The sequence below is a fragment of the Mesoplodon bidens genome, assembly GCF_964165515.1.
Source record: "Mesoplodon bidens genome assembly, chromosome: 16".
Classification (NCBI taxonomy): Eukaryota; Metazoa; Chordata; class Mammalia; order Artiodactyla; family Ziphiidae; genus Mesoplodon; species Mesoplodon bidens.
The window spans coordinates 23436775-23456921 of record NC_138173.1 but is presented as its reverse complement, the minus strand read 5'-3'; the positions used below and the strand labels follow the sequence as shown (position 1 = coordinate 23456921).

The 20147-nt window shown below is 37.9% G+C and overlaps 1 protein-coding gene across 1 annotated transcript in view; it reads right to left on the bottom strand.

Moving 5' to 3' along the window:
• The window catches only part of STMN2 (stathmin 2), a 50766-nt gene that overhangs the window by 10760 nt on the left and 19859 nt on the right, over positions 1-20147 (bottom strand). Inside the window, exons 2-3 of the mRNA XM_081258356.1 lie at positions 12837-12932; positions 8923-9095 (exon numbers count right to left, since the gene is read on the bottom strand). Of these exons, the coding sequence (XP_081114482.1) occupies positions 8923-9095; positions 12837-12932 (269 nt within the window). The remainder of the gene's footprint in view (positions 1-8922; positions 9096-12836; positions 12933-20147) is intronic.

The window sequence follows — 20147 nt, the reverse complement described above, 5'->3', positions numbered from 1 at the left end:
CTTCCTTAACTCCCTCCTCTCCACCAGCACACGTACACTGAATGGGGCTGTACTGCTAAGAATTTTCACAGTTAAGGAAGCACCACAGAGAAGTAAGAGGAAATGACTTTGATTTTTCATTTCAGAAAGTTCAATTCAATTTACGTAACCTAAGTCCAAAAAACTTTTTGAGGGAGAGAAGTCTGGGTTATCACAAAACAAGGGCACAATGTGTCCAAGAATTATGGGTAAGACTGGGGCCTTAGGTATCTCTTGTAATGGGCAGAAAACAATGGGGCAGCTTCAGGAAACCAAAGAACACCAAATCAATCAAAATAAAGCAAAACAAAATTTTTCAAAATCCTCTAGAGCAGCGCTTTTAGATTGTATTCCTCTGTACGACACGGTCCATCAGCCAAGGCTGCTGAAGCCAGTAGGTACGTGAACTTTCTGCTCGGTATGTTAGTAAGTCCCTTTCCCCTCCTCTTTCTCCCATAGATCAGTGCTTCCAGCGCTGCCCTGGATAGGATCTACCTGGATTTTTCTGTGGCCCTTTCTCGCAGAGTTACCATCGATAGTTATCCAGGAGCAACTGCGTCATTTTTAATTTTCAGATGCGCAAATTAACTTTGGCACTTTGTGAAATTGTGTTGTAACTTGATGTTTATATTTGTGCTCTTAATTTTCTTTTGTGAAAAAGCTGAAACCAGTCAGGAGACAGCAGGGGAATAGGATTGAGAAGGGAAGGCCTTGGCATTGAAAGGGTAATAGAGCAAATTCCTTTTCAGGTCTCTTGCCTTGGTGGGACACATTTGGTCTGTGTGAACACAGGCTCCCTCGGGGGCCCATAATCAAGAAAGGAGGGAGGTCTCTTGCATTTGTGGAGTGTGGCATTTGGCCCAGTTTGAAATGCCTCAAATAATGGCGTTAATACTTTTGCAGCCACTGGGGCTAAATGAGATTACCCAGACTAGGTGTCAAGTGCATTCCTTTAGCGCAATTAATGGGGTGAAACAGAAACAGAAGGCAGTACAGAACTTTCTCACGTGAGGCCACTGCTCAATGATGAAGACCTGCCTAACTGGGCCGGGCCACCCTTCAGGGCCACTCGCTTCCATGGAGCCTTTCCTTATGCACTGGTAGGGATTGTTATAACCACCATTACCTCAACTCATGCATTAGTAGGATCTAATAATTATATATGTTTCAAATATTTAAAGCTCAAGTGCATGGAAAAAAAATACAGGATGAGAAGTTGATTATGGAAAGAATTCCTCACCAAGAAAATATGTCTGCCTCCCTGTTTTGATTCTTCCTCATACATACTCAACTCTTACATTCTTCCATGGAGCTAACAGCCCTGAGGGCGTTGACCTCAGTTCCTAGGGTCTCTGGAACTCCACTGCTGCAGGAAGTCATTATTCTTCTTCCTTCTTACATAGCCTGGCATCCAGATATCACCACCTATAACGTCTCTAACTTTGTTCCTGGGGAGAAATTGATTCTATGAATACAGCTTTAATCTCCCAGTCACAGCCTCACTGGTTCTGATTCTAATATTTCTATCAATAAGCAAATAAGTATTTTGTCCAGAAAACTGCCTTAAAACAGAAAATGAGTGTGAGGATGTGACATATAAAAGTAGAAGCATTTTCCTTCATTTCAGTAGGAGTAAAGTTTTTGCTATATAGTCGAATAGGTATTTTTACTTTATTCATTGTTTGGGCAGATTGGCAGAAAGGAATCTTGATTGACTTATAGGGAGGCTGGAGAGGTGGGACTTGCTAAACGTTGTTAAAAATAAATTGTTTAAGGGAAAAGGATCTGACCATGGAGGAACATTTCTGAATAGCATGTACCTAATGTTGAAGGTCACTGAAATGCGGAAATAGACAATGAGGGCATGATAATCATCAGCAGGTATAATGCGAATGTCAAGCCAAAGTATTTATAGAGCTAAGACATCCAGCATGATATTCTAGGAGATGAAGAACATCTCCATCTTGCTATTGTAATAGTGGAGCCACATGGATGGTGAACACCTATTCTAGGCATAAATTTCCTCACACTGAACTCAGTTATCACTGAAATAATTACAAGAGAGATACGTGAAGGGAAAAATAATGAGAAGGTGAGAAGAATTATTGTACATTTAGGAACACTTTAGCTATATAATTTTCCAAAGAGGTTCATTACCATTTCTTATATTACTGAGTATAAGCATTTAATTACTGTATAATGAAATGGAAGATAAATTTGAGTTAAGTGGTATAATAAAACTCATTTTACTTTGTGTACACAGAGGAGATTTAAGACTATATTTTAGAAAGCGCTAGTTTTTATTTCTATGTGTTCTGAAGTATATACATTTCTACCTCTATTTTCTTTTAAAGTTCTTTTTTTTTGATATGGACCATTTTTAAAGTCTTTATTGAATTTGTTACAATATTGTTTCTGTTTTACATTTTGGTTTTTTGGCCACAAGGCATGTGGGATCTTAGCTCCCTGACCAGGGGTTGAACCTGCACCCTGCATTGGAAGGTGAAGTCTTAACCACTAGACTGCCAGAAAGTCCCCATACCTCTCTATTTCTTGTCCCTTTTCATCATTTGGATATATTTCTTGCCTTCTAGAACCGTTTATCCGACGCTAGATCCCCTAGTACCTAAGTGCTTTTACGGTAGTAGGTTAGATGATGTGTCTCTAATTATTTGCTTTACTGTTAACAATGAAAATACATTATTAACCCAGCTAAAGTCACAAATAAAGCCTTGTTAAATATGATGATTGAGTATAATTATGTAAAACAAAAGGGTTTAATATTCACTTTGTGTTGAAGAATCAGAAGCATAATAAGAAATTTAAAATGAGTGAAATCCAAACACCTTTAGAATGAGTCCCTCTGCCAGAGGCTGTAGTGCATTTACTGTGGTTAACTCCTAGGAAAAGAATCACAGGGGTGGTCTGCACACACGGGAAGAGTCTGTGGACCATGTGTCACATTCTCTAAGGAGCAGAACGCTTCCTGAATGTTGAATTGTGAATAATCCAGCACTTTAGCTCATAATCATTGCTATACAAACCACCCCTCTTTTACTGCATTCGACTTTAGTTGCCATCTACAATGTGAGATGCCGACAAATGGAAAAGGTAAGTCTATCACGTTTGGTGACAAATGGTCCACTTCGAGGCCATATTATTAAAAATAAGCAACACAGATTTCTTTCGGAGGTTCGATGATTTTGGAGTTGATTGTGCCAGTATTGTCAGTATGCCAATTATAGTTTACTGGAGTGGTCTGAATAACTTTCTTTTTAATTTAATTGATTTTAGCATGAGATTTTTATCAATATCATTCAATTCCTTAAGTTTTCATCTTTTTTTTTTTTTTTCTTTTTTTTTTGTGGAACGCGGGCCTCTCACTGTTGTGGCCTCTCCCGTTGTGGAGCACAGGCTCCGGATGCACAGGCTCAGTGGCCATGGCTCATGTGCCCAGCCAGTCCGCGGCATGTGGGATCTTCCCGGACCGGGGCACGAACCCATGTCCCCCACATTGGCAGGCGGACACTCAACCACTGCGCCACCAGGGAAGCCCCATCATTTTTTTTTTTTTATAATACTAATTTTTCAAGCCACTTTTAGTTGGGCTGAACTATTTATATATCTGTTACCTATCAAACCACCTTTGTAATTTGATAACTAATATTTTATAATGTTTAAAAATATTTATGAAATGTATTATACAGTAACATTTCAGCATCTGTGTTAATGAGAAGCTTTCTTTATAAAATCATGAGTTTGCTAGATCATTTCTGTGAGGTTGGAATTGGATGTGTTTTTACACAACAATAGCTGACACTTTCACAGTGTTTGTCATATGGAATAACTCTTTTAATTCTCACAATAACTCCAGGATGTAAGTTCTATTGTTAGTCTCATTTTACAGATGGATAAAATAAGACATAGTGAGATTAGTAACTTGCCCAAGGTCACACAGCTATTAAGCGGCGAAACCAGACTTTGATCACAGGCATTCTCTTAACCATGTGTTCTTAACCACTATGCTTTCAGGCTCCGGATGCGCAGGCTCAGCAGCCATGGCCCACGGACCCAGCCGCTCCGCGGCATGTGGGATCATCCCGGACTGGGGCACGAACCCGTGTCCCCTCCATCGGCAGGCAGACTCTCAACCACTGTGCCACAAGGAAAGCCCCTAACGACTATGCTTTTAAAGATGCTCTTAAACACTGTGCTTGTCTTGCCATATCACAAAATTTATTGTCCAAACTGGGATACTTACGAGATTGAGATAATAATGATAACCAAACAGTAGGAATAAGCTGGGGTTGTCCTGGGCCAACTGGAATGTATGGTTAGCTTAGCTCTGCTGCCTCTCACTAAATAAATGTTTGTTGAATGAATAAATGGATAGATGGATAGATGGATGGATGGATGGATAACCGAAGTGTTCATATCATTTCATCCACATGGGTAAGCTGCTGTATGGAAACTTTAATTTCAAATAATGAGCTTCAAATCTGACCTCATGAGGTAATGTGGTCTCATGGACGTGAATACTGAATTCTCAAAGATAATCAAAGAAGGAAGAAAAAAATCAGGAAAAGGACTTATTCCTTTTATAATAATCTTCTACCAACTAATCAATGGAGCATTAATTCTGGTTCAAAGGAGCCTAAGGGGGCTTCGCTGGTGGCGCAGTGGTTGAGAGTCCGCCTGCCGATGCGGGGGACACGGGTTCGTGCCCCGGTCCGGGAAGATCCCACATGCCGCGGAGCGGCTGGGCCCGTGAGCCATGGCCGCTGAGCCTGCGCGTCCGGAGCCTGTGCTCCGCAACGGGAGAGGCCACAACAGTGAGAGGCCCGCATACCGCAAAAAAAAAAAAAAGGAGCCTAAGGGAGGAGCATTTAACCTAGTGATCAGATGGTCAGTGCTGCAATAGTATCAACAGATGGAGTGAGGAATTGGGGGAACTGCCAAAACATTGAACACAAAGTGAATTTGAGCCCACATGGAGATGAGTCCATGGCAGCCCTCCAGCTCTAAATCCAGCAGGCTCCAGCAGCACAGCCGAGGTAGGTCACTGCTTCCCAGACATGATCTCTAAACTCAGGTCCCAGAAGCAAGTCTTTCAAGAGTACTACTGGAGGGGGAGGGGTCTCATAACCTTTTTGTTTTAAAAGCCCTATCAGAAGTCATATTTCACCTCTGTGAAATACCTCTGTGTCTATCTTTATCCTTACTTTGAGTTAGAGTTATGTTAATTTAGTGAGAGAATGCTTATTTTATGATAATCAAAAATATTAATTAGCAGTTATAGATGCTTTGATTATAACCATGACAAAAGGAATTGATTAATACTTATTTAAATGTATTATGTTTGGTAGGCAGAATCTTTACAAACTTTTAGCTTGTAGGAAAGGAAATGGAACCAGGGCAATATGAGTGTTGCCGGTCACTCGGCTAGGTTGGACATCTGAGTATTTTTGAAAGCCTTTAATGACTCCTCATTTCTTAGATAAAATGGAGTTTGAACACCTAACCAGGCATTGAAGGCCCTCCACGATCTCACCTCACTACTCTCCAACTCCCTACCCAAGGCCACTAGCCCAAACTACTGGTCTACCCGCTGCCCTGAAAACACACTTTCTGCACTCTCACCTCTGGGTATCCTTAGTTCTGGAACCATTCTCTACATCTAGAACACTTTCATGTCTTCTCTATTTATCTAACACTATTTATTTTTCTAGTCACCCAGCTTTTTAAAGCAGATATTTCTCTGAACAGAGGCTGTGATTCACAAGGAGTGAAATGGTTTCATCTTCCCAATGAACTTCTTTTTCATTTGAAGTCAGAGTCCTTAAAAATGCTACCTCTGACCTCAGTTCCTACCTCAGTCTCCCCTTGCTCATTCTGCTCCCACCATACTGTCCTCTGTGTTATCTCTCGAATAGTCCTAGCATACTCCTACCTCAGGGCCTTTGCACTTGCTATTCTCTTTACATCAAACTCTGTCCCCCAGAGAAGAGTCCCATGGGTCACTCCTTACCTTCTTGCCTTTTTTTCAAATGTTTTCCCTCACAATCTTCATGCTTCTTTTCAAATGTTCTCATATTCAAGAGGCCTTTTCTGACCACCCCATATGAATAGCACTTTTCACCCCAGAACTACCAATTCTCTTTGTCCTGCTTTATTTAGTACCATCTTACTGGGTAGGGCATGTGACCCGGCACAGGTCACTGAGACTCAATTCTAAGACTTCTGTTAGAACTATTAGGAAAGAGAAGCTCTCTTTCTGCTGGAGTTGCTAATTTGTGAGAAAAATAATTTGGGACTGACTGAAACAAAAAATCCTTGGTATTGAGACCAATTAGTTGCAGAAATAAATGATAAATGTAAAAAGAAATATTGAGCTCCTGGATCAAGCTGTTTTTGAAGCTGTACCACTCTGAGGATTTTAGTCTCATACCGTCTTTTTGCTTCATTTAGTTGAGTTGGGTTTTGGTTATATGCAGGTCCTCACTTAGATAGTTACTGAGATATATGCACTTGCTAAAGGCTCTTTAAAGAGAATTAAAGAATTTAAAGAATTCTCTTTAAAGAGAATTAACAGTCCTTCAAATGAGTGCTAATTAAGTCAGTACAACCCAATAGAAAAAAAATCAATTAATGATTTCTTAAGCTGTCACTTTCTGTTAATTAGTTGTATTTTCTTCTAATTAAAACCCTAGTACCTGGACATAATCTATATAATGATTTTTTTGAAAATCATTTTTTTGAAAATTTTAGTAAGAGCAGGAATGTGACAGAATACTGATTTTAAAGGGCTCCAAAGAATATTTTTCCTGGGTGTCAAAATGCTGGATGATTACATTTGTAAATGTCTTTTAGCCACGTGGCCAATTTTTAGTTAAACTCAATTGTTTAAGTGTGTAATTGTTGATAATTTATTGTTGTCAGGGTACATGAATTTTACCAGAATCAGTAATTAGCTAACTCAGGGAATTTTATGAGAACATCCAGTTAATTTTGATCATCTCTGTGTTCTTCTTTTTCTTTTAATAATTTCCTTCAAATTAAATATACCAGCAACATTCTGAACTATGATATTGAATTTTCATCTCTAATTTTCAATTTCAGGTCAGTTACTGACTTCTAATCAAGTCATGGCATCTTCATATGTCAACCTATGACCTCTACTTACAACTGTTAGCTATAAGATGCCAATGCTTCAGTGAGAACTTAAATTACCTTGACTGTAACATGCTCTCTACTATTGTAGTTAGTTATTCATATTTGTTGGCGAAAGTCTCGAAGGACTGTAACTCTGAATACGTTAATTCAGTTTTACTATGAGAAGAAAGCTATAAACAACAACAAAATAAAGATAAATATTTCTAAAGCAACTTCCTGTATGTCTGCTTGGGTTAGTAGCTTAGTTTCCTTCCTTTGAAATCCAGATTTATAACAACAGTAATTGGTCAAATACAATAAATAATACGTAAAGAAATACTCATGGATGTAAAGAGAACTTCACCTGAGTAAAAATTGAAATTGTGATCAGAAAGTTACACAATATAAGAAGATTTTCCAACCACAAAAGTTAAAACAAAAATTATTTTTGGTTCAGAAAACTTAATCTAGGATTTATAATCTCTGAGCCTTGTTATTTGATGCTATAGATATGTATGTACATATATGTGAGTGTGTTTGTGTGTGTGCGTGTAGGTATATATAAACACATATACATACACACACGTTTGGGTTTGTTCTGCACTCCCTGTTAGAGAATTCAGTCTTTAGGAGAAGGACTATTTTCCTTTTCTTTGTAAGTATCCAACATAGAAGTGTTTAATGTATTGGCTAACTTTTTATAAACATCTAAATAAAATTTAAAAATTATTATAAATGCAGAGTTTCCATTTAAATCATGAGACCATGCATGGAGCATATTCTTAGTGAATACATGATTCTAAAAATATATCATGATAAAGTCAGTGGAAAATACAACATAGGAATGAATTACCTGCAGTAATTCATTTGGGTTTCAAGAGTGTCTCGATGGGATGTACCCCCATAATCACACAGCTGATACACACATATTCAGACATAACTTCTGTCTCTATGTATACAGTCTTAGGGATTTCTGTATGCCCTCCATTTTTAATACCCTTGACTCAGCTGATTGTGGAAAATTAAAGATTTAGCTCTGTAAGAAAAAGCTCTTTAATACAAACAAGGATCAATGGAAAAAAGAAAAAAATACCATCAAGGCTTAGAACTGGGTAGAGGAAGATACTCATATATTCCCGAGAGGGTTCTGATCTTGGATGAACCAACTTCAAGGACAGGGAGTGAAGCCTTGGGGACAGGGGCAAGCTTCTGGCCCTTACCCTGGGGTGAACAGTGTTTCTGGGCAGGAAATATCTCAGAGGGAGTATCTGGTGTTTTCTGGTTCCAAGGAAAACCATGTACTATGCTTTGGGGGCAGGACGCAGAGTCTGAGAGCGAGGACTCACCACTTGGGCACCTCTCTCCACCACAACCCCTGGAGTTACGGTACCTAAGGCTGTGCTTTCTTGACAGCCAGGATAGGCTAAGGCAGGGAGGTTTTTATCAAAATGGGTCCAAGATGGGGAGAGAGCACTAGGGCACTGAAGTTCTTTCAGTGTCTGAGATCTTTGGTTTTAACTAGCCTCAAAGCAGCAGTTTTTACTTGAAGTAGCCTGGATCTATGTCTAGAAGACCTACATGTGCAGGTTCAGGCATCATTGTCCCCTGGAACTTCTGATGGAAGTGTGTGTGTGTGTGTGTGTGTGTGTGTGTGAAAGCTGAGGGGTTGGGGAGGGGAAGGGAGAGAGAAGAGGAGAGAGAGAAGGCAAGGAAAAGAGAGAGCAGAATTTAAAACCCTATGGAAAAACTTACCTTCCTTCTTTCCTCTGCAGCTTCCAGTTTCTTCTGGATCTCCTCCAGGGACAGATCTTTCTTCTTGGGAGAAGCTAAAGTTCGTGGGGCTTCTGAGATAGGAGATGGTGGCTTTAAGATCAGCTCAAAAGCCTGGCCGGAGGCACGTTTGTTGATTTGCTTCACTTCCATATCTGAGAGATGAATATTTGAGGTTAAGCACACAGAACACAAGCATGGGTTTACTAAAATAATTTGAATTCTGGCAATTAAAAGTAGCCTTGTTATTCTGGCAAAGATGAATAAAATGCTGCATATGATCATTTACTCTACATTGCTTGAACATATAAGACCTCTTTCTTTAGTATAATTATAGATATATTTTAACTGGATAAATATTTACAGTGTTGGGAAATTCAATAATACCCATAGGGAGTTGAATCATGGTAGGTGTGCCCAGAAAAAAGTAGCCTGAATCGATTTAAACTAACTTGATTTTCCTTTTGAATAAATATGAGCCTCATATGAAAGCCAAGGAGCACAGATTTAGATTTATTTATTTTTTTGGAAATTAGCATAGCTGGAAACATTTTCAGATTAAATAATGAGGAAAATAACAAAGTCCTCCAGTTCTCACACCTAATCCTGTGGTTAGAAATCACAGGAGCTGTGTTGGAACTGATGTAGCTCCCTGAATGGTTGGAAATACCTGCAGCAGTCAAGGCTCATGTGCAAGGCATCCTGCTGGCTCCTGTTTTGCCCTTCAGTGTGTCTGTTGATCTGAGTCATCAAGCAGTGTAATGTCCACTCTGGGGAGGACACTGTGATGGGGGTCCCTGTCTTCAAGGTGCTTATAGTCTAATGAAGACAATAAGGCAGGGTACCATGGTAATATCTTTGCTTCTACTTTGCTGCTATTTAGAATGTCCTTCTTCATCTCCCTCAGCTGTAGACAGGAACCGGGGGAAGAGGCATTGTAGTAGGGGAGGGAGGGGGCAACATCTGCTTATATGATTTATACACTCTGTACATTTAAAAAATATTTAAACTCAATAGCTGCATAATATGCATAGCAATTAAATGGGCAAAAACCTGAAAATAAATGCATAATATAATTTATAACATAAAATAATATCATTTATAATATAAAATGGAGTGATAGCTAACACCTGCTAGGATATTAGTGTAATTACACAACTTACAGCTTAGTAAAGTATACTGATTTTTAAAAGCTCATTGGACAGCTCTAACTTTTAGATGAGTGTTTTTTATTTTGACCCCCAGACTATGCCCCTCTCATTTCGGCCCCCCAGTCCTTGTTTTGTCCTCTGAACCCACCCAAATTCAGGCCAGTCTCTGTTGTGCATCACAATAGTATTTGAAAAGAGTTATGATTTTCCATTTCAATTTTTTTCCCCGGTCTAAAGCATCCTCAGTGTCCTAAAGTGACACGGTTTCTAGATCTTTACTACTGCATCATACCCTAACCTCACAGGGCTCACTCATTTATTACTGTCCCTTGAAAACTGTGGCAACCAAGCTGGCCAGGTCTCCAGGCTAGTTCTGACTAGAGCAGAGCAGAGAATTATAAATTAGCTTCCATTAATGTTCTTTTAGCAGCCCGGTTAGTGCACTTTCAGTTTGTGGTCAGGTAAGACTCCAGGTGAACAGGAACTGACCTTACTTACTTAGATGTGTGAATGCTAACAGATTATATAGACAAAGTCAATTCAGTAAGTATGTTAAAAATGATGTGGCTTTTTTCACAAATATAAAAATGTTTTAAATCTTCCTGAAGGCATCCAAATTTGTACTTATATCTTAAGTACAATTCTATAAAAATTATGTAAATTTATGGAAAATGATTTCAAGAGAACAGAGGCAAATAAAAATCACTTATTTGATGAGGTGATGGGATTTTAAATGGATAGAGTTAGAGACACTGAAATCAGAACTGCCTGTATTTGCATCCAAATAGTAAGCCCTGCTTACTAGGGTGTGAGACAGGGAAGGTTAATTCACTTCTTTAAGTTTTCATTTCCTCATCTAAAAGATGGAGATAAAAGGCACCTTTCTCATAAGACTGTTGTGAAGATTAAAAGATGAAGGATACTTGTCCAAATTAATCGAATTATATACATTAAATATGTGCAGTGATTTGTAAGTTACCTCAATACAGCTGTTAAAAAAATTAAATTGTAAAGATATTCCAAAAAAAGATATAAAAGATACTAAATATAAAGCACAGGCCATAGCACTTAGTGTTTATAAATAATAATAAATAATAATTATTAATAATAAATTATTATTATTAATTCGTGTTATAATATTTGTCTACAAGAAACACTTCACATTATTACTTAATATAGAAAGAGAAGACAAGGTTAAAGACTTTGGGAATTTGAAATTCTCTATCAGTTCTTTCAGGAAGCAGTTCATGAGCGATGTGGAATTGTCTATTTGACTTCTAAGATTCAGCTTATATATAACTTTTGATTTTCGTTTCCTTCTCTCCAGTCCCTAAGAGGGCAGAAACCATCACTGTCTTCTGTGTCCTACCAGTAAATGCTGCCTTAGCAAATAATCACACTGAGTTCCACTTACTGGTTATTTGTATGTTGTAATTCTCTCCTACTAGGCCATGAGTGGCTTGAAGAAGAGGCCTGAGCCATATTCATCACTGGAGCCTCAGTGACAACACATGGTGAGATACAGTCTCAGAAGAAACATAGCTGGATTACTAGTCACAGCCACATTTAGCAGATTAAGGATAGGACCAGTGTATTTGTTGACTGAACGAACTTATACGAAGTAGGCATGGGACCTGCATTCTAATGAGAGTTTTGGTTGGAAACCAAAATCTTTTTGCATGAAAGACATTTCCTTGTGAAACAGTTAATTCATATTTATGATGCTTGTGCCATGACAGAATCAGTTTGAAAGAAAAAGTCTTTGAGTCCTGGAATATTTTAAAGGCATAGAAGGGGTTAACTGCCATAGATCATTTCACCTTACCTTTAATGTATTTCCTTATACATGTGGAAAAGAAAATCGTTGTGAGCCAAACAGGTAGCCAAATATGCCTCAGCTTTATCTACTACATATATAACTGCACCAAACATTTTGATTAAATGGACTGAATTAAGTAAAAATGGTATTGTTGATAATGACAGCTACCATTTTGAATGCTTACAAGAGGCCAGGCTCTATGTTAAACATGAAACCATTGAAACCCAACAACACCACTGGGAGGAAGATATTAGAGTTAAATCGGGCTCAAAGAATCTAAGTTACTTGCCTGAGGTCATGCAGATAGAGGCAGAACCAGGAAGGTAATCAAATTAAGTAGTATGAATCAGGATAAATCAAACCAAAAGGGTTTTACTGCAAAATAAGGTTCATAGCTATGCCAGTTCTTCAGGATTTTCTTTTAAAATCCTCTTTATCTGGGGCTTCAGTCATAGGTCAGTTTTACTACTGGAACTTGCACATAATTGACATGCACACACAAAATATGGGGATTTTATAAAGACTACACTAAAAAGATGCGATGGTGGTTGATTTTCTCTCCTGAGTTTTCTAACTACAAAACATTTTCTTGCAAATTGTGATCTCTAATTACAGCTTAGCATATCATGTTATTTGCAAAGAAAAGCCTCGGACATATTGTGGATGTTGACATGCTAGATGCGATGGCTAATAAGCACTCAGCCATGTTTCTTAAGAGACATTAATGTGCTGTTATTAGCATCAAACTCATACTGTTTTGAGCAAACGGCAATCAATAAGACCCATTAGCTAGACCCGGCAGGTCAATAGTATGATCTACAAAATATTGATTTAATTATATCAGGAACTGTGAGACAGAAACAAATATATCCAAGCTTTGCCAACTGATCCAGCCAGCAGGGGCATTTCTATTGTAGGCATCTCACCATCGTAAGTGTAGATGTTGATGTTGCGAGGCTCCGGGTAGAAGCAAGAGCAGATCAGTGACAGCATGGACAGCTCCTTCATTTTTTCCTTGTAGGCTGAAACAAAAGGCTCAAGATTAGTATCTATCATTTTCTGAATTTCCTCTGAACGTTTTAACCTGAGTAATAATTGTAGCCTCCTGCAGAATGAATGTTGTCAGGGACACTGCTCTCTTTCACAAAATATAAATGAACGAAAGATGGAAACAGACCCTGGGGTGCATATTCCTTATTACAGAGGACATAAAACACAAATTGTTGCAGGTGAGATAAGAAGTGAGAGAAAGGGAGCTAGAGAAAGAAAGGAAGGTTGAAGGAAAGGAGATCCAGCAGGGTAGGAGGGAGAGACAGGAAAGATACAGAGGAAGCAGAAACAGACAAAATAGGCAAAGAGAAAGGTCCATTCCAGTACATGTGCACGCAGGTCTGTTGTATATAAATCAGCTTCAGGAGGTGTCCTTTGCTGGTTGACCCTGAAAGGCCACATACACATTTGGAGAGAGTCAGAGAACTCATCAGGAGAGTTATTAAGCAAATATTGACATATCTTGCAGGGACCAATGTTGCTTATTTCTCTTCATCCCAAGTGCACTTTTTTTTTTTTTTATTTCCCTCTTTCCACACACACCAAAAACCTGGACCTGAGATCTGATAAGGATGTCTCTTCCTCTCTGCACACTCAGTTTGGATGCCAAACAGCTGCCGGAGTTCAGACCTTTCTCCCCTTTCACTCCCCCCAACCCCCCCCCCCCTCACCATTTCATTTTCCCCTTTGTCCTTCAAGAGGTCTCCTGTCCAGGAAACCTTGGAGGGCCTCTTATCATGTTGGTCATCACCGGGACAAGTGATGACCAGATGGGGATAAAGAGGTGGGATCTTCTCACCTTTGTTGGTTATTTAATTAGCAAAATTAATAAATTAAGGAAAATGGAAGAAAAATAATAGAGATAATGTGCACTGACTTGTGAGAAAGTATAAACAAATGGTGATGTCCTACCATATTGAACCTCACAGGGAGCAGGTACCTCTTGGCAGGGTCTTTGGATCATTATGTAACCCATGGAAGAGGAGTACATTGGGAAGGTGAGAATCTGCAGCAGATTGTTTGGGCATTATTGCCAGGTGCATCTTTGGTTAGCCAGTGGGAAACAGATTCAGTATCTGGATGTTTCAGAGCTACAGAAATTTAGGTTGGGAAGATTCTAAGCGATCATTTAGTCAACTGTCCACCCATTGTACCATCAATTTTGCAAATGAAATGGCCCACAGAGACTGAAGTCATATATGGACGGTGACAAAGTTGGGATCTCTGGATAAAATGTAGTAAATCAATCTGTCTTAAGATTGCCAAGAGGCTTTCTTCTAGCTCTACTTTCAGAATGAGATTCAATGTGCCAAGAGGGCTGGACATGCTTGCACACCGTTGAACCATACACAAAGACCAGTAGTGTCATATTGCATATGGTTCAACCTAACACATCCAGAGCATCTCTCTAAAAGAGTCTCCATCCCTATTTAGCTTATTTCCTTAAAATAAGCAACACAATTTGCCTTGTGCCGGAATAGTCCTGCCAACACCCATTCTGAGAGATTTTACTGGATGCCTTTGGAATTTTAGAAGGCTGAAACCATATTTCTTTGTCCTATGTGTCTATTTAGTTAATAAAATTATGTCACTTGTAAAAGTCCAAGCCGATCTTCACATGGATGTTCAGCGTGAATCACAATATCTGTCACATAAAAGCATTTTGTGGTTCAATGCATTTAATTCCATGAACTGATTAAAACCAAAACAGCAAGCCTTTGTAGGCTTGTACCTTTTTTCTGGTAAGAGGATGCCAAATGGTACCCAAAATATTTTGCAAAGCTAAGCACATATTAGAAGCACATGTTAAAGACATCAAATTTATTAGGGAAGGATAATCCAAAAGCAAAATAAAAGATATTCTGTCTCATAGAAAAGGGAACCTTTCTATACTGTTGGTGGGGATGTAAATTGGTACAGCCACTGTTGGTGGGGATGTAAATTGGTGCAGCCACTATGGAAAACAGTATGGAGTTTCCTTAAAAAAACTGAAATAGAACTACCATATGATCCAGCAAACCCATTCCTGGGCATATATCCAGAAAAGATGAAAACTCTAATTTGGAAAGATATATGCACCCCAATGTTCGTAGCAGCACTATTTATAATAGCCAAGACATGGAAACAGCCCAAGTTCCCATCAACCAGTGATTGGTTTAAGAAGATGTAGGGGGTGTGTATATATATATATATATATATATATATATATATATATATATATATATAATGGAAAATTACTCAGCCATAAAAAAGAAATGTTGCCATTCGCAGCAACCTGGATGGACCTAGAGAATATCATACCAAATGAATTAAGTCAGACAAAGATAAATATTATATGATATATCTTATGTGTGGAATCTAAAGAATAATACAAATGAATCTATATACAAAATAATACAAATGAATCTATATACAAAATCTATATATATATATATATATAGATATAAAATCTATATACAAAATCTATATACAAAACAGACTCACAGACATAGAAAACAAACTTATGGTTACCAAAGGGGAAAGGGAGGGGGCAGGGATAAATTAGGAGTATGGGATTAACAGATTAAAAACTACTATGCATAAAATAGATAACAAGAATTTACTGTGTAGCACAGGGAACAATATTCAATGTCTTGTAATAACCTATAATGGAAAATAATCCAAAAAATATATAAAACAGAATCACTTTTCTGTACACCTGAAACTAACACAATATTGTAAATCAACTATACTTCAATAAAAAAAGATTTTCCATTTTATAGAGAGGTAACAGATTAAAGCTGTAAAGGAAAATGAATTCCTACTGAAGAAAACATTCCTCAACATCTGTCCTCAGTTTCTTGGAAATGAAGTTCACCAATTTTCAGTAAGGTCACTGACCTAATTAAGATTGATAAAGGTGTAAACTTTCTCAGGAACCAACACATTTAGAGGCCATGTGTAATATATAATGGTGACTGATAAAAATGTTTGTTTTTTCCTCTCTTAGGTGGTCTGGGGACAAACCCCAGCTCATCTCTGTGGGTGATTTCTTTAATGGCATCCTTACTTTGATTATTTTTTTTAAACATCAGGGCCTGTGACTCTACATGGCATGACTCTATCCAGTAGTAGCCATTGCATAGATTTTCGCTAATATAGTTGCTCTGAATCTTATGGAACCCTGTAAAACCAGTTGCAACCACAGCCCAGGCAAATTCTGATTGTTTCCATGCAGCAAAGGCATACTGTGAAGATGGGTCTCCTTTCCACTTGCTGCAGTTGCCCGAGACTTTCCCCAGATGACATTACCCTTCCTAATCGTCTCCACTCATCTACATCCTTCCCAAGATCTGAATCCCAATTCAGATCACCCCTCTTCAGCGTTTCCCTCTCTTCGGGGTACTCCCACATTGATATCCTGCTGTCCTTAGTAGGCTATACTACATAATCATGATTATACACTGTTATACTTGATTATATACTGTTTCAGGTCATTCACTACTGGTTTTTTTTTTTTTTTGCGGTATGTGGGCCTCTCATTGTTGTGGTCTCTCCCGTTGCGAAGCACAGGCTCCGGACGCGCAGGCTCAGCAGCCATGGCTCACGGGCCCAGCCGCTCCGCGGCATGTGGGATCTTCCCGGACTGGGGCACGAACCCGTGTCCCCTGCATCGGCAGGCGGACTCTCAACCACTGCGCCACCAGGGAAGCCCCACTACTGGTTTTTGATGTGTAACTTTTCTTTACTAAACTAAACTCTTTGAAGGCAAATGTTGCACCTTACTCATTTATGAAATAATTTACAGCATAGTTCTGAATGGAACAGAAAGCAGTTGTTTAATAAATAGTTGTTGGCTATTTTGCTCACTGATTTTAAATCAATCTCTCAATTGACAAGTATTAATATTTATGATCACCACCTATGGTCAAGAGTTTCTGTGAGGCATTATGAAATTAAAAAGAGATATATGTGTCCTCATTCTTAAGGAGCTTTCAAGTCAGGGAAATGAAGTATATGGATATAAAAAGCGATAGAAACACATGCAAAATAGGGTAAGTGTCAAATAGAGGTAGATGATTTGTACTAGAAATTCAGAAGAACCTCAAAGCCCTGGGGCTGTGGGGAGGGTGGTCAGCAATGGCTTTACAGTTAGAGTTGCCAGATTTAGCAAATAAAAATACCAATACCTAGTTCAGTTTTAATCCAAATATTGCACGGGACATACTGAAAACCATTCCTTGCTTTTCTGAAATTCAAATTTAACTGGGTACCTTATATTTTATATGGCAACCAGAGCAAATGGACCAGGATCATAAGATTGAGTAGCGTTGAGGAAAGCAAAGAAGAGAGGAGGTATATTTGTTATTGTTGACATGGAAATGGGTTTATAAAGAGACCATATGGAAAACTTTTGTGAGTGGAACAGTGAGTTTACATAAGGATGGATGATTCAACTCAACTTCAGGGAGCATAATTCACTTCCAGGTCTTTGTGAATGGCCTTCTCTGTGTTTCAGGAGACAGCTTTTTCACAGACTACACTTTTTTAGAAGTTGTGTCCTGATAGTAAGTCTTCTTTGAGGTCAATTTGGCTCCAAGATTTTGGGTAAGATGTTTTGAAATTTTGCTCATGTAAAAGGGTTGTTGGAACTTAAAAACATTATGTGTACATTAAAATGAACATGGATATATACAAGAATGTTAGAATTTCAAGAATTTTAAATGTGTAAATGTAAAAGAAATTTGAATTTGAGAGTTTAGTTTTGAGTCCACCCTTAGGAATATTTAGGTGAGAAAGTTTGAAAAGCACAGTTGGTAATAGGTTGGTTCGCTGTAAGTCCTGGTTTGCCTGCATCGTTCTGGTTTAAGCCCATTAATAACATCCCTATTCACGGTCAAAATGTTTGGCTATTAGGAGTCATCCTAGCAATAGGAAGCCATTGAACGTTTTGAAAATGGAATTACCTGATAAAAGCTCTTCTTAGACCTATTTGGCCGTTTTATGCAGAAAAGACCCATCACTAGGAGACACACTTAAGAAACAATTGAATAAAGTTCAGCAGGTAACATGGTTTGGGGAAATGGTAGTGCAGAGGAAAAGGAAAGGGAAGATGCAGGGGACTTTATGAAAGATGAATTGATAGAAAAGAATAACTAAATTTGGAGTCAAGGGCAGATGGAAGAGAGTGAGAGATCCTCACGGATGGGTAGCCAAGGGAAGCTTTCCAGAAAAAGGGTCGCTAAAACTGAGTCCAGCTCATCTAGGATGAGCTGACCTTGTAGAAAATAGACCATGGGTTGAGATATGGAAATATATATAATTTGAATAAACTTTTTTATTGACAGTAAAACAAATCCCAAGCAAATGTGAATGCTATTAGAAACATGTTATTAAGATTTCACTATTGAAACTTCATACTTTGAATTGACAATCATTTTCTTCATTGGTTTTTGGAAATCAGCATATATTAATCTTTTCACTATACCCAACACCAAGCAGAGTGTGCATGGTTTGTAAGGATGTGGGAGGAGATAGGTAATTCCATATAAGGTTTTTCATTGTTGCTTGCATTTGCTATTTACTATTAATGTTTACAGGTAAGTGTATTTCTCTAGTAAATTCATTTAAAATTCAACCCACATGATGCATAATGATTTAATAGCAATATCCACTTAACCTAATGGTGTATGAACGCTGATATTTTTTCCATTCTTCTAAATGACTACAATGAACTATGAATAATGGCAACAGCTGCGATTTGTTGAGACCAAACAATGTACCAGGCATGCTGCTAGCTGGTTGCGTGTATTTTCTCATTTAATCATCTCAACAATACAATGAGAGGTACTATAATTAGTCCAGATTTACAGATGAAATTAAAAGACTCAGAGAAGTGGTGTAGCTTGCCCAATGTGCAGTAGATGATAAAGTGTGGAGTTTAGTTTGAATGTAGGTCTGCCTGAATCTAAATGCTTTGCTGCTAATGTTATTCACTTCCCCAAGAATTTGTTCAGGTGTATTACACTTACCTTCACCATCTACACGTTGTTTCTAACTAGAAAATAATGCATATTATTACTGATTTTTAAAATAATGAGTTCAAGACTTTTTTCTTTCCCATTTTTTCTTTGGCATTTGTTGTTTAACTTTATTGACTACATGGCTATAGGTAAGTGTAGGGGTTTATAGAAAGAAAATGTAACTTTTCTTTTACTTGTGGGTTTTACTTGGTACAGAGATGGCTAGAAAATGCAGGAACAGTTTCTCAAAAGGAACTTTGAGTATATGTATATTTTATTATATGAGTAAATATATCCTTACACACTCATATTACAGCTAATGAGGTAAAAAGAGAAAGTGGTAATTATCTAGGTAGGTATTTTAGGATAAAAGTACTTTTGCATCAGTTATTTGGATTGTTATTTTAAGGATGATATATTTTGGTAGGCAATCATCTAAATTTTCTCAATTTTTTTTGTTGTTTTTTCCTGTGTGTGCGCGTGTATGTGTGAATCTGGAGATTGTAGTCCTCCCTCGAGGAACAAAGAGTGGTTGAGGAGAACAATACAATCCGTACTAGAGATTTAATTATCAGATTAGATCTTGGGATAGATTAAAATAGCAGAGAGATTTTGTTTACTTAGTAAAATATGAAATAGACACACACACATATATATGTATATACATATAAAATTATTTCTCCCATTTTTCTAAATATATATCACAAGCTCTAAGCCCTTTGCTCAAAATTTCAAATACATCTTAATTTTATACACTTTGGGTTTCAACAAGACAATAATCTATATTATTCATGACAATATACTCCATTACTTTTGAAAGGCTTGAATAATTAAAAATAAGTGTTTTAAAAATGTTCAATTTTCTATTTCACCTGGCTTGTGTGGGAACGACCATCAATATGAGGTCTCATACTTACTTTGTTGTTATTTTATTTAGAATCAGTAGTATCACAAAAATATCTTCCATTTATTCATTCTGGGCAAAATTTTATTTGACTCAGTTTTGGCTAATGCAGAGTATAAAAAAGAAGTAATATGTATTAGACTTCCTGTTAACATGTGAAAGACAGTTAAGGAATGCTCTGAAAATGTCATTAATATACTACTTTGGAAGAAAATATCTCATAATCTCTGGATGCGCTACTGGTCTGTGTTCTCACATAGCAGTGTTAACCATAAGAACAG